This window comes from Tachyglossus aculeatus, chromosome X1, assembly GCF_015852505.1.
Source record: "Tachyglossus aculeatus isolate mTacAcu1 chromosome X1, mTacAcu1.pri, whole genome shotgun sequence".
NCBI classification, from domain to species: Eukaryota; Metazoa; Chordata; class Mammalia; order Monotremata; family Tachyglossidae; genus Tachyglossus; species Tachyglossus aculeatus.
In genome coordinates, this window is record NC_052101.1 from 626,750 (window position 1) to 642,739 (window position 15,990).

The following is a 15,990-nucleotide window of genomic DNA, read 5'->3' on the forward strand; positions in this document are numbered from 1 at the left end:
CAAGCATCAAATGGCCAGCCTCAGTCTAGCCAAATGCCTCCCTCGTGGTCTTTAGGCCCCTCCAGTGCTTTTACACTCGTTGCTTTGGAGGATTCCCGCTCTCAGGAGAAGGATAGGCCCAAGACAGTCCGACAGCCCACGAAGCGCTGTGACCTGTTTGGCCCCAGTTGAAGGGAGCTGACTCCCCAGCCTCCCTCTCTGGCAATAGCCTGGAGAGGGAGGAAAGGCGCCAAGAAAAAGGGTGCTGGGTGTTGTTTCCTCTTGGCCGCATTGGTTGGAGCGACTACCATCGGCCCCACCTTTGATCTGCAGAGAAGCAGCATGGCTCAGTGGAAAGAGCTTGGGCTTGGGAGTCAGAGGTCGTGGGTTCAAATGCCGGCTCTGCCACTTGTCAGCTGTGTGACCTTGGCCAAGTCACATAACTTCTCTGGGCCTCAGTTCCCTCATCTGTAAAATGGGGATTAAGACTGTGAGCCCTGCGTGGGACAATCTGATCACCTTGTATCCTCCACAGCGCTTAGAACAGTGCTTTACACATAGTAAGTGCTTAACAAATGCCATTATTATTATTATTATGATCATTATTATCTGCTGTGGTTCCACCACTGACCTCTGGCAAGCTCAGCTAGGCCAATCTGTTTGACTCCGTGCTACCTCCGAGGAATGAAACTGGGGCGACTAGGTCAAGGATTAGGCTTGTCTTTTGGGGCTTGGTTGTCACTGCTGGCACTACCCTTGCTCTTACCTCTTTACTGTGCTTTGCTCTGTTCCTAGAGTTTGTTATGAAAGAGCGTCATTCAGCCCAACTATCCAGACTTTCATCCTTTCAGCCATTTGGCATGGTGTTTATCCAGGATATTATCTAACATTTCTAACTGGGGTGGTAATGACACTTGCAGCCCGAGCCGTAAGTATCTAAACACTTCTCAAAATAACAGTCTGTGGAGGGAGGGGTGGGTGTGGTGGGGTTGTTTGCCCACGCCCATTCAGAGGCAGATTCAGACAGGTGACAGCGCCAAACAGAGCCATCCTAAAGCTGTTCATTCAGTGGGTGAGTCTTTGACCAGAACTAGGCAGAACCTGTGCAGCAGCTCAGAAACAGCACAGTGAGTGGATGTGGTTCCCCCTATCCCCCCGGCTCTCCCGCTTCCAGCCAGTGGGACCCTGGTTTCCACCCTGCCCCTCGTCTTCCGGCTGTGTTGGCACGGTGGATGTCTGAGGGGTTACCCGAAAACAACTGTAGCTGCTGGGGAAGCTACAAGACTTAATAATAGTGATGGTACTTTTATTAAGTTTTCACTCCATGTCAGACACTGTGCTAAGCATTAGGGTATGGTCAAGATAATCAGATTGGACGGTCCCTGTCCCATGCAGGGCACACAGTTTCCCATTTTACAGCTGAGGAAACTGGGGCCCAGGGAAATTAAATAAGTGGTTTGCCCAAGGTCATATGGCAGGCCAGTGGCAGAGCCAGGACTAGAACTCAGATCTCCTAGGCCACACTGCCTCTAAGGCTTGACTTGGGGTTAGGGGCCAGGGCTCTGCTCACCTGTGTACCCCTGAACGGCCCTTGGCCCACGTTCAGACGATGGGTTTGGGCTTGCCTGTCTACTTGTTTTGTTAGTGCTCTGCACATAGTAAGCGCTCAATAAATACGATTGATTGATTGATTGATTGTCGGTCTCCCCCTTCTAGACTGTGAGCCCGTTGTTGGGTAGGGATTGTCTCTGTTACCAAATTGTACTTTCCAAGCGCTTAGTACAGTACTCTGCACATAGTAAGCACTCAAAAAATACAACTGAATGAATGAATGAATGAATGAATGAACGACTTGGAGGCCATCTCTCACCTCTCTCCCCTTGTCCAAACCTTGGCTTTGGCCCTGGGGAAGGGTGCAGTGGGGCTGCATCACCACTTCCCTCACCACCACCCCCCTGCCCCCGTAGAAATCGCAGAAGAAATAGGGTGGGAGTGGAGAGTGCATTCTGGCTAGAGGGCAGTGAGCACCGTCTCCTCACCCTGCAGAGAGGGCAAGATTGGGTTGTGCCTCCACTGCTTGTCTGGCCCCAGTACCTGCAATCTGTTCAGCCTTGAAAAGACACAGAAAATAAAATGCAAGGTTCTCTCTCACCTTAACAGTGCAAAAAAAAAGCAATCTTGACATGAATGTTTTTTTTCTGCAATCTGTCTGTCTTATAGATGAGAAATAACTTCAGACACTACTTCATTGAGCCCCCGCAAGTTAAGCTCTTCTATGATATCATGACGTGGGTAGCCACCCAAATGGCCATAAGTTACACGGTGGCACCGTTTGTGCTTCTCTCGATAAAGCCTTCCTTCATGTTTTACAGGTAGGTGCACTTTTTTGAGAAACTGGTCTCATTGGAAAATGTCCTTTCACTTTGAAAAGAAAGTTCTGCTGAGAAACAGGTCAATCGGTGGTATTTATTGAGGATGCTGTACTAAGCGCTTGGGAGAGACCGATACAGTAGAGTTGGTAGGCACCATCCCTGCCCTTAAGAAGCTTACAGGAAGAGAATTAGTATTTCAACTGTGCCTTCTGTGGCTATGTATATTATCAGGTCAACTTTTTTCCTACATTGGAACCTTAAACATAAAGGTGCATTAGGCCTGTGCACAAAAATGCCATTATTATTATTATTATTATTATGGGATTTCTTGTTGTCTCAGATGCTGAATCAGCCTGGCATAGTGGATAGAGCACAGGCCTGGGAATCAGAGGGACTTGAGTTCTAATCCCAGCTCTGCCATTAGTCTACTGTGTGCCCTTGGGCATGTCACTTAACTTTGTGCCTCAGTTACCTCATCTGTAAAATGGGAATTAACACTGTGAGCCCCATGTGGGACAGGGAGTGCATCCAACCTGATTAGCTTATATCTATCCCAGTCACATAGTAAGCACTTAACAAATACCATAAAAAGATGCTAGTGATGTCTTAGACTAACATCTTTTTTATGGTATTTGTTAAGAAATCACCGATTGAAGATGAGTAAACGACCGCAGCATGAAGGAACTATTGAGGAGCAGTTGACAATGGAGAATACTACACCCTGTTGTACTGTTACTCTGATCAGAAGAATATGGGTGTGTTTAATTTTTTAAGGTGTTTGTGTTCTATATAATTTTTAAATTTTAATTTTAAAAAAGAATAATTTTAAAAGAGAAAACAGATTTTTAATCTGTTAAAAACCCACACTGAAAATGTGTTAATTAGAGGATTCATTTAATGGAGGTGTTTTCTTTTCAACTATCTTTTGATAATGTCACTAATTCTACTGGATCAGATCATATTGTAAATGTTTTTTGTTATTAATGATATTCTACTTTGTCAGTAATACTGGTATCTAATAATGATTATGCATTTCTAATATACCTATCTATGATAAAAATAACCCTTGCTGCCCAGGGTCCAGATTTGATTTTGGAAGTTGTCTTCTAAGTCAGCAAGACCTTCATCCAGGCTTCAAAGTTCATCTGGTTCACTTTCTTGCCTTGAGTTATGACTATACATGAATTATTTATGATAGTGTTGCGTTTAACAGTAACTACCTATGCAGGGGATGAAAATCAATCGTGGTGTAAAGATGGGTGCCCATCAGATATATAAATCAACCAGTGGCATTTAGTAAGTATCTACAAAGGCACTGCACTAAACTCTTGAGAGAGGACCATCAATCAATCAGTTGTATTTATTGAGCCTTACTATGTGCAGAGCGCTGTACTAAGCACTTGGGAAAATACATTACAACAGAATTAGCAGACACGTTCCCTGCCCATAACAAGTTTACAGTCTAGAGGAGGAGACAGACATTAATATGAATAAATAAGTAATGCATAATTTATAATTTAAAGATATGTGTGAAAGTGCTTTGAAGTTGGGGGTGGGGAGAATATCAAATGTCCAAAGGTCACAGATGGAAGGGAATGGACGACACAGAAGGGAGAGCGAGCCAGGGAAAAGGGCTTAGTTGGAGAAAGCCTCTTGGAGGAGATTTAACCTTAATAATTCATTCATTCATTCAATCATATTTATTGAGCACTTACTGTGTGCAGAGCACTGTACTAAGCGCTTGGGAGGTACAAGTTGGCAACATATAGAGATGGTCCCTACCCAACAGCGGGCTCACAGTCTAGAAGCGGGAGACAGACAATAAAACAAAACATATTAACATAATAAAATAAATAGAATAGTAAGTATGTACAAGTAAAATAGAGTAATAAATATGTACAAACATATATACAGGTGCTGTGGGGAGGGGAAGGAGGTAGGGTGGGGGGGACGGGGAAGGGGAGGAGGGGGAGAGGAAAGAGGGGGCTCAGTCTGGGAAAATAATGCTTTTAAGGTGATGAGAGTGGTAGCCTGGTGAATATGGAAGGCGAGGGAGTTCCAGGCTATGGGGAGGGTAAGGGAAAGGAGTTGGTGGTGAGATAGATGAGATGGGGGCAGAGTGAGTAAGTTGGCACTAGAGGAGCGGAGTGTGTGGGCTGGGCTATTGTAGGAGATCAGTGAAGTGAGGTAGGCTGGAACAAGCTGATTGAATACTTAGTAGTAGTAAGTAGCAAGACACGTGTTCCCTACTCTCAAGGAGTTTAGCATTCTGAAATAGGAACAGATGAGATTTTATTCATCTACTTCACTGAGGCATTGATGGATAATTGCCAGGAACTGGGAATCGTTCTCAAAGTATACTATGTTTTAGACTCCTTGAGACTGAAGATACTTTAGGAGCTCTGCAGCAAAGCTATAGCAGTCAGATTGGAACAAGCAGTCTACAGATTGCAAAATCTTTAGGAGCTCTGCAGCAAAGTTATAGCAGTCTTACTGGAATAAGCAGTCTACAGATTGCAAAATTAGATATTGTCTAACAGGAAGCCAACAAGATACTGGACAGGACCAGATGAAGTTACTTCAAGTGGCACAGTGAAAATAAACTCTGCAGGATAACCTGAAGCAAAATCATTCCTGTCCCAGCAACAATTGGCAGGAGCATCTTCTAGGAACCTGTGTGGTGATTTTCAAATTGTGGTACGGGACAAGTCTGGCAAGAGCTGGGGTAAAAGAAATCCAAGACTAGGCCCACCGCAACCAAACCAAGGATGTCTTCACATCCGTCCGATGTCACCAGGGCTTTAGCACGCCGTCACAGCACCTGGAGGAGCGAAGATTTTTCCAGGCATATTCCAGACAAGAAGAGAAACCTGAAGAGTGGCGCAGCCCTGCCGTATTACAGTATTCTTCTGAACACCCATTCTACTGGGGAGAATGAGGCCCAGCTAAAAGTGCCTTTATCACGACCATCTCTGAGAAGACAAGGAAGGCTCATGCTGCATTGACCCAGAGACCACGAAGGCTTCTCGCTGGTCTCCATTGCCAGCAAGGTCCTGAGCAGGGTACTTTTGGCCCCTTCTACTGAAGAATATCCTTGACAGCACGGTCCTGGAATCACAAGGTTTCAGATCCCAGCGTGACACAAAATACACCATTTTTACAGTTTATCTGGTTCAGGAGAACTAGAGGGAGAAGCACCAAAATCTTGAATCAATTTTCACAGACCTTCCTGATTCCAGTCATGGTAGATCTGGGCTCTTGTGATTACACAGCAAATTTGGCTGCCTTGGAAAGCCCATCAAGGATCTGAGATGACAAAGCAGGGACATGGCTGGCAGTGACAGCCTCTGACCCGAGTGCTCTTGTCCAAATCTTTCTCTGTCACCTGGGGGAAAACAGGTCTGAGTGGTAGGAAGTAGGCAGGTAGTCCTGGACGCAAGCTGGAATTGGCCTGAATTTGGTTGGTATCAGTCACTCAATCTGTGGTATTTTTTGAGCGCTTATTGTGTACAGATCACTATAACAAGCATTTACAGTACAATACAATAGAGGTGATAGACATGTTCCCTGCTCACAAGGTGAAGTATAAGATAAAGGCCCGGGAAGGCAAGGAGGCTGGGATGGGTTGGGGGAGGAGGGGGGAGTATTGGCAGAGGGCCTTAGCCATCCCTCCACTCGCCCCCCCACCAGGCTTTGACTGCATTTCTAATACCGCTTGCCACCCCCTCCACCCCGAAAGCCTGCCTGTTGCCATTGTGGCCATCACCCCTGTCCCTGCTCTGAAAGCCAGCTAGCCTCCTGGACGTCAGGGGGCCAGGTAGCAGCCAAGAATGGCCGAGACCTGGTTCAAAGTTGTTTTCTTTCAGCCCCGCTTTTTGGTCACTCCTTCCCACAGCCCCACTGGAGGACATGAGATACCTGGATGCTGGCGTTAGACCAGGCTTCTGATAGACAGGGAATGTCTTCAACCCAACATGCTGCGAGCATCACTGAAAGCTTTAGAGACAATCACTGAAGAGTTATTCTCGGTGTGTGATTGCACAAACCCAAGAAAACAAGCCTACTGCTACTTTAGGGTGATGGGGTAAATCTGAAGACAACCGATGCCTCAGCCTGCCCAAACAGCTCCAGTCCACATCCAAAGAGCTTCGCTGGCAATGGAGAACTGCTCACCATCTCAGAATTCTGTTAACGAGGCTGCACCTGTGCAGCAGTGCACTCGGAAGTGAACTCGAGAAGTGATTAGAGACTATGAGTGGGAGCTTCCAATCAGGCTTCCTGCTTGACCTGATGGTCTGCCCAGCTGTAGCACAGGTGACTCAGTCCAGCTACTCAATCAGCTCTTTCCCTGTTATACTCATTCCTCTCCCACTACAATGCAGCATGCCCACTTTGCTCCCCCTAATTCCAACCTACTTACTGTCCCTCACTGTTATCTCACTTGCCATCGACCTCTTGCGCATGTCTTCCCACTTGCCTGGAACACTGCTCGCTCTCCACATACCTGACAGCCCACATCTGACAGCCCAGCACTTTCCCTATCATCAAAACCCTACTGAAAGCAGATCTTCTCCAGGATGCCTTCACAGACTAAGTTCTCATTTCCCCACCCCATTTTTCCTCTCTACAGCCTGTCATGGACTTAATCCCACCTCTAAAGACTTAGGATATCCTAAATATACAAGTTCATATCCTTGTACTCGATTGCTTCCTTACCTGTAATTAATTTTTCTGTCTGTCAGGGTTCATGTCTACCAACTCTATTGTACTGTCCCAAGGGCTTAGTACAAGGCTCTTGCTACTAAAGTGATTGATTTGATTAATGGATTGACTTTCTGCAAGGCTGCAAGACCCAGATCTACCGAAGAAACCACATGGGGTTGCTGAAGCAGTTCCACCAGCACCACTTGCTCACTCTGTTCTATGGCAGAGGACAAAACAGGATCACAAAGGACAATACAGGATCACAAAGAACAAATCCCTGGCACAAAGTCGGTCTCATAGCCTTGAAGCTCAGCTCACCAAACACAATGAAGAGTGTGCTAATTCTATTCTCTTGTACTCTCCCAAGTGCTTAGTACAGTGTTCTGCTCCTAGTAAGTGCTCAATATTCATCCATTCATTCATTCAATCGTATTTATTGAGCGCTTACTGTGTGCAGAGCACTGTACTAAGCGCTTGGGAAGTACAAGTTGGCAACATATAGAGACGGTCTCTACCCAACAGCGAGCTCACAGTCTAGAAGGGGGAGACAGACAACAAAACAAAACATATTAACAAAATAAAATAAATAGAATAAATATGTACAAGTAAAATAAATAGAGTAATAAATATGTACAAACATATATACATATATACAGGTGCTGTGGGGAGGGGAGGGAGGTAAGGCTGGGGGATGGGGAGGGGGAGGAGGGGGCTCAGTCTGGGAAGAATAGAATAGATGCCACTGACTGCTTGATTGAGAATGGGTGACAGTAGGCCACAGCTGCTGTGTGGGGAGCGGAAAAGGGATAAGTAGAAGCAAGAAAAGGAGAAGGATGTGTGAGCCCACAGTAAAGCCCACCCAGAAGCAATGCAGCAGCCCTACGGAAAGCAAGGGTAGGTGCAAACTAGCTTGTACAGTGCAATAAGAAAGAAGCAGCTCCTAGTCCCCCTTAGGTTATGAGCCCCGTGTGGGACAGAGGCTGTGCCTGCCTGGATTCCCCTAGCCCTCAGCACGGTGCTTGGCCCAGAGCAAATGCTAAACAACCTAAATTTTGAAAGGATCTTGAGTGGAGGAAAAACCTGAAAAGCCCGAGGTGTTAGACACCTGCACAGCCAGGCAAGGTCTCTGAATGTGCACTGGGGGCTTGGGACGGTCAGTCTTGCATCAGCGTTTGAGTCACCCTCATACACTTGGATGAAGCTCTCCATGAGGGTGACATCACCTTTGAATTCAGAGGGCAACTACACCATTCTGACAGCTGAGAGTTGTCAAAATAAATGTTCTCCAAACGCAGCTATTCATTCTTCCTCCTTTACCCTATTAACCAGAATTTCTGTTCCAACAAAGGCCGGAACAACAGCTGGAGAAGTCAGGCAATTTTTATATCTTCTTGTCACTGCACTCTGTGGCAGTATGAAAACTTACTGCCTCGACTCAGTGCAAATCCAAGAAGGTAGAATTTTTCAGTGGGTTCAACTGCTGAATAGCACCAATTTTGGTTTTGAAAGCAAACTGGATTGGGGACTAGTTAGGGGACTGTGAACCTCTTAATGAATACATATGTGACATCATGTAGGCCTGTAATTGTCCTTCATATTGGAAAATGTCCTCACTGCTGGTGAATTTTATTCCTGTGTGCAGGTAAGGCTGAAAGGCTAAAGCATGACTGACAGTTCCTGTCAAGCTGCACATTCATTCATTCATTCGGTCGTATTTATTGAGCGCTTACTGTGTGCAGAGCACTGTACTAAGCGCTTGGGAAGTACAAGTTGGCAACATATAGAGACGGTCCCTACCCAACAGTGGGTTCACAGTCTAGAAGGGGGAGACAGAGAGCAAAACCAAACATACTAATAAAATAAATAGAATAGATATGTACAAGTAAAATAAATAAATAGAGTAATAAATATGTACAGACATATATACATATATACAGGTGCTGTGGGGAAGGGAAGGAGGTAAGATGGGGGGATGGAGAGGGGGACGAGGGGGAGAGGAAGGAAGGGGCTCAGTCTGGGAAGGCCTCCTGGAGGAGGTGAGCTCTCAGTAGGGCTTTGAAGGGAGGAAGAGAGCTAGCTTGGCAGATGTGCAGAGGGAGGGCATTCCAGGCCAGGGGGAGGACGTGGGCCGGGGGTCGACGGGGGGACAGGTGAGAACTAGGCACAGTGAGGAGGTGAGCGGCGGAGGAGCGGAGGGTGTGGGCTGGGCTGGAGAAGGAAGGAAGGGAGGTGAGGAAGGAGGGGGTGAGGTGATGGACAGCCTTGAAGCCAAGAGTGAGGAGTTTTTGCCTGATGTGTAGGTTGATTGGTAGCCACTGGAGATTTTTGAGGAGGGGAGTATCATGCCCAGAGCGTTTCAAAACCATTCCCCGTTCATAAACCGTTCCCCATTCATCCGATGTGCAGCATCTGGCACTGCATTTGCTTTTGCCTCTTGGTCCTCTGGATCATCTTTAGAGCATGGACCTGGAAGTCAGAAGGTCATGGGTTCTAATCCCAGCTCTGCCACTGGTCTGCTGTGTGACCTTGGGCAAGTCACTTCACTTCTCTGTGACTCAGTTACCTCATCTATAAAATGTGGATTGAGACTGTGAGTCCCCTGTGGGACAGGGACTAGTGTCCAACCCGATTTTCTTGTATCCGCCCCAGCGCTTAGTACAGTGCCTGGCACATGGTAAGTGCTTAACAAATACTATTATTATTATTAATGAAATCTCTCATCAGCAAGTCCCTCCTTTCGTGATTTCAGCACACCAGGTTGGTGTGGCTGCCACTGTTGTCCTAAGATTCTTACCCACTGCCACATGATCTGAGACCAAATTCTGTTACATCCTTACAGCATTTTCTCTGCTCTCCTGTTTCACAGTTCCCCCATCTCTCCCATTTTAGCATAGTAGCTATTTATGTCCCCTTCTGTCACCTGTTTTACACACATATCCTATCCAATGAGCCTCTGTTGATAGGAGCATTGTTTCATTGATGATACGGTGACTTGGTTCCAGATACCTGTTATGAGCCTGTTATGTCCTTATTACCGAGTTTGGGCTGTCTCCACTTAACAGAAATCATCTTTCTTTCAAAAGTTGGGTGAATTGTCAGAGTAGAACCAAAGTAACATGTGTTATTCACAAAGAAGAACAACACATCTGCCCCTCACATTTAGTTAGTGTTGGCGTTGATGCATTTCCTGCTTTGCTTTGCCTACAATCTTGATGACTGCCTCATAGTACAGTGTTTTGCACACAGTAAGCGCTCAATAAATACGACGAACGAATCAGTGAATAGTGTTTCGGAGGAATGACCACTCGCTATTCACCTCAGGACTTGTGGCTGGATGGCTGTGTTCCAGTAAGGAAGTTGAGTGTTGGTTCTTTGTCTTTAGGAGCTGGACATTTAGCCTTCTCGATGCCTTAGATGCCAATGTTCAGTGCTTCACTGTACTGACAGTGTGAGTTTGGATCCCACAGGCCAGTGGCCTTCCCACATTTGGCACCATGCGTGGTTGCAGTAAACTCTGAGAAGCTTGCTGCTTAGATCCTGGATGCATCTATACCTGCCTGCCTAGTAGATATTTGACCTAATAATTGGGATTCAGTTCCCTGAATGTTTTGTTTTCTTCTTCGTTTAGCTCCTGGTACTACTGTCTTCACATTACCGGAATCTTAGTGTTGTTGATATTGCCAGTGAAACCTCAGAAAGGAAAAATAGCCCAGGAAAACGACCAGCCCTCGCAACCTACAGAGCTGGAGAAAAAAGAAAATCCTTTGGGACAAGACAGTTATCTTCTCACAAATCATGTTTTCAATCAGAAGCGAGAAATCACATCCAGACACTCAGCACTGAAACAATGATTGAGAAAATTCAGTGATGGATATATTTTGTATGTTTCAAGAACCCAGTTCTAGCACCTATCGAAGGGGTTTGTATTTGAAAAGATATTGTGATAAAAGGACGGTAACACATGGGGAATATTTTGTAAGACTGGAGAGGGAGCGAGTTAACCCCTCCCATGCCACATTCCAGTGGGTCAAACGCCTTATAGAAAAATATCTCCATGATTTCAATGGGCACTCAGGACTTCAGCATATGTCCATAGGGTCATCTGTGCCCCCTTGGCTGAATGTACATGGTGTATCCCAAGGCACTGACTGGGGAGAAAATAATGGTGTCAATGTTGGTGGTTAGAGGGAAATGAACTTTTTCAGATGAATGCCTTGCCTTAAACCCTTGATTTACTGAAATATTGTTTCTAAAAGGTATTTTCATGTTGTACATTGTGTGGGAGGCATATTTCACATATTGAATGGTGAGTGCTGCAAAGGAACCGTGAAATTCAAAGCAGAATATTTGAGCTTGTGAATACTATAAAAATGCAATAAACATCTCAGTATTTGGAGGGTATTCTAAGAGTATCTCAAACCAGAGTCCATTGTAGAACCTCAGGCATGACTGATGCCAAATTGCAGTCAGCCTTGATTGTCGGAAGAGTGTACTTGGTGTCAGAAGCTCTTCTGAGAAGACTTTAAAAATCTTCAAACATATTTTAAGCTCATTTTACTCTCTTAAAAAACACTACGTGATCTTTGCAGCTAGGGACAAGTTGGCACCTGAAATAAAGTGAAAATGGAGAGGCAAGTAACCTGGTGCTCAGCAGGACTCCTTCCTTAACTCTTATGCGACTGAGTTTCTTGTGGTGTTGCATATAAGGCATGTACAAATACAATAGCTCTTTCCTCTTATGAATTAAAAAGTGGAAATTATTTGGACATAGAAGGTGTAGATTTAGAAAGATCTTCTAAAGTAATAGACTCACCAAAGTTGAACGACAGTAATTGAAAAATGACATGTGGCTTGGCAACACTGCCCGCTGGGCCCTGTGACTGACTATCTGGGCACCGGCCAGCTGTCTTCTGAGCCAGGACAACCTGTGTCACTGTCTGGAGGCAGTTGGGGCTGGGGGATGGTTAAATTGGGGTTTTTGGTAGAGAAACGGCCATCTTTATGAACTAAGATTATAGAGACAAAATAACACTTGGAACGAATTAATTGATTTTATTTTTAAATTACGCATTCAAGGCCCATTATCCTGACTTTCAAATCCCACAAGGAGAACAGTGTGTTTTTATCCATGATTATGGATTGCTTTCACCATTTTCAGTCTCCTGCCTTGAAACAGGGCAGCCACTTCAACAGCCACCATCTCATAATGGCGAGAGAGGCTGACAGTACTGGCGATTATTCATTTCTTTCAGGGATGGTGTTGGCGGTTTAGGCAGGTTTGGCGCATCTATGTTCTTTTGGAAAAGGTAAACAGGGTCTGGAAGAGAGGTGTTCAAGAAGTAAGGTAGAAAGGCACAAATAGGCTTATTTTTTATTTTGACCATATGTATTGTGTCATTTTTATTTTTGCCTTATTTTTATGGAATGTAAAATGCAGGGTGTCCTCATTGTATGTTTTCAGTAATCTGAAATGGAATCATTATCCCCAAACGAAAATAACCAAAACTCCATAAGTGATTTTCCATGTAACGAGTCAGCATTTAATAGGTTTTTTAGGGTTTTTTTTTTCTTTTAAAGGGGAAAAAAACCTACCATTATTGATTGGAGAGGCCCTAATCAGCAGGACTTCAGCAGCTTTTTAAGCCAGGTCTCTTGCTAAAAATTGACTTAGAATTTCAAGTAGAAAAATACTTCTGGTTAAGTGAAGTTTGCCTGTGACATACACACCTGGCCCCCAAGAGATCCCGTTTGCTCCCGTTTATGCACATTGGCTCTATTATCCACCCACTCGCGGGAACGTGTGTTCCCCTGGAGCTCACAGGAAAGGAGCATCATATCTTCCCTCCTGCTGGGAGACCAGGCTTGCTCTGAGGCAAGGGCAGAAGTGCTGGCTGTACTTGGGGTGCCCACTTGGCTGTGGAGCACTGGTTAACAGGGAGCCCAGCATTGTAAGCATTGAGAGGACTCTATACCCTGACTCTGTCAGCCAGAGAAAGCACCTCTGGCTTCTGAATCAGCCCGCCGCATAGAGGATAGAGCCCAGGCCTGGGCGTCAGAAGGTTGTGGGTTCTAATTCCCGATCTGCCACTTGTCTGCAGGGTGACCTTCACTTCTCTGTGCCTCAGAGGATGGGTATTGAGACTGTGAGGCCCACGTGGGACAGGGACTGTGTCCAACCTGATTTGCTTGCATCTACCCCAGCACTTACTACAATGCCTAGTATACAGTAAGTGCTTAACAAATACCAGAATTATTATTATTACTATTAGTAGTATTATCAGAGCCCACCTTCCTACAGCCTGGTTGGAGGAGCACGGTCACTGAAACGGAGCTTTGTGAGTGATGTTGGAGACAGAAATCAGTGTACGAGGCGCATTGGTCGTTGTGCCACTCCTCAGCATCGTTTTGTGCCGGCCATGGGCTCAATTGCTGTTGCTGAATATTAGAAGGAAAAACAGTGTCCTCACATACATGGGCACATTGCATTGTGGCAGGCTCACCTCCTTCAACTGTTCCCCCCTTGGTTGTACAGCCGATCTTTCCAAGTTGTTACCACAAAGCATCTGCATTCCAATGTACTCGGGGAGTTTGTACGGCTCCAATGCCCTCTAACACAAGTACCTTGTGTTACCCATAGAAGAGTTTTGGTTTGCTTTTTCTGAGGAGAAGCCACCACCTACCACTCCTCTCTGAGCTTCTCCAGTTGGCTGCTTCAGGCCTGGGGTCCATAACCAACTTTTTCAGAACATTTCCTTTTCCTTTTCCATAATTTAAAAGGAAAGAGGGCAAGGGTTTGGAAGCCTGGAAAACTAGCAATCTCAGATTTTCATGACTGCCCTTTCTCTTACCAAAATGGGTATACTAACTCTGGTAGGGGCATGGGGTGAGGATTAATGCTTCGACTAAGGTTTGAGGATGGAAGAAGGGTGTATAGGTCCTGCTACTGTGAACGACACGTCTGTCTATGTTTTCTTCTCTTTCTGTGGATATCAAAAGGATTAGAACAAATCCAGCAGCACTTAGTCTCTCCACTCCTTAAACTGACATCAGATACTAGTCGATTGATGGTATTTATTGTGCGCTTACTGTATGTAGAGCACTGCATTCAGCACTTGGGAAAATACAATAGAGTTGTAGATCCCTGTCCTCAAGGTGCTTACAGTCTTATAGGGGGAGACAGACATTAAAATCAGTGTGTAGTGAGAAGATCCTTCTATATTTTAGGGGCACTTTTTTCTCACTGTGACTATTCAAGGCCAAGGCATAACTTGGAGTTTGGGCAGCTGGCCCTTAATTCAACTGTGCTATAATTGTCCCCTCAGCTCCATTTTCCTCAACACTCCAACCCCTCCCTTTTTAAAAAAATGTCATTTGTTAAGCACTTACTATGTGCCAGGCACTGTTCTAAGTGCTCAGGTGGTTACAAGGTAATGAGGCTGGACACGGTTCATGTCCCACATGGGGCTCTCACAGTCTTAATCCCCATTGTACAGATGAGGGGACTGAGGTACAAAGAAGTGAATTGGCCAAGGTCATGTAGCTGACAAGTGGCAGATCTGGGATTAGAACCCAGATTAGAACCAGGTGCTTCTGAGTCCCAGGCCTGTGATCTATCCACTAGGCCATGCTGCTTCTTGGTAATCAGGCTCAGGCCAAGGTATATCCCCTTGGTTTATTATCCACTGGAAAAATGAAAAACTCACAGAACTCGGCAACAGAAAAGACAAATTTGGCTGTTTGGAGCCCACACCCCGAGCTCATGTGCATTCAGTTTGAAGTCACGTTGCTGAAATTGCTGTAGATGGGAACATTTGCAGAAAGTCCATATAAACTGGGAATATCTTTTGTGTTTGGGACTTGGGCATTAATAAAGATGACACAGTGTAATAGATTGCAGTGTTTGGGAGTGGAAGCAATTAACCCTGTAAATATACCGGTTGACACTGATCCAAGCGAGACCCCTTGCTGCTGCCTGCTAAGGACAGATAAGTGATATTCCTTACTGCTGGAGGTCAATCTGGATGCTCAATATGGTTACCATAACAACGTCAGGACAATGTTTTAGTTCACAAACCAGGTCTGCTGGTGAAGCATTTCATTTGAAAGTGGCCTCGCTTCAGGATATGCCCATAGGTAGCCTTAAACACAACCTTAGTAGGGATTTTAGCTTTCTCTGCTTCCCTGTGTTTGTGCTACTTCAAATTGAAACAAGAAAAAAAATAACATTGTACTGAACATTCTGCCCGTGTCATGATTTCGAAACACAAGAGAGCACCAGTTAATAGATATTTCTTAAATTATTTTACTTCGAAATATGAAAAGTGTATTTAATTTTAAGTGATTTTTGTAATATTTTAAACTACTTCAGATAATTTCCTTGATTTTCAAAATAATTTACCATGGAATTAGTATGTAGATGACCATTTAGATTCAAATGTCTCAGGACTAAATTGTCGGACCCTCTTATTAATAAACATTGTGGCTTGAAGATATTGAAGTTTGAATATTGATGTCATTTCTGAAAATTAATCCAGTTAGAATTTTAGTAGTAGTAATAGCATTTATAGAGCACCCAAAGGGGGCAATGCACTGTACTAAGCGTTTGGGAAGTGCAAAACAAGCAAGTGACACTCCCTGCCCACGAGGAGCTTACACTCTAAATTTTATACCTGGGTTTCTTCTGGCTCATACCAATTGTTTACAGTTGTTAGCTATCTTTCAGGAATATTAATGTGTATGACGATAGAGGGGGAAATTACTTTGTAAGAAAAACAGTTTTAAAATAGTAGCCATTACTGCTGTGAAAGATGAGACTCTGTTAAGAGTTTGAAATATAAACTCTATTTTTAGGGGTTTCATTTGTGCATTAATATTCCACCTAGGCTGACTTTTAGAACAGAAGTTTTAATGTAAATGCAACTTTAAAGAACACTGT

At 44.7% G+C, this 15,990-nt stretch overlaps 1 protein-coding gene across 2 annotated transcripts in view; it reads left to right on the forward strand.

Moving 5' to 3' along the window:
* MBOAT2 (membrane bound O-acyltransferase domain containing 2) overlaps window positions 1-13,149 on the forward strand; it is a 152,610-nt gene extending 139,461 nt beyond the window's left edge. For both annotated transcript variants that reach the window (XM_038740559.1, XM_038740558.1), the window contains 3 exons: window positions 775-907; window positions 2,200-2,351; window positions 10,684-13,149. In XM_038740559.1, coding sequence (XP_038596487.1) covers window positions 775-907; window positions 2,200-2,351; window positions 10,684-10,906 — 508 coding nt within the window. In that variant the 3' untranslated portion in view covers window positions 10,907-13,149. The remainder of the gene's footprint in view (window positions 1-774; window positions 908-2,199; window positions 2,352-10,683) is intronic.
* The last annotated feature ends 2,841 nt before the right edge of the window (window positions 13,150-15,990 follow it).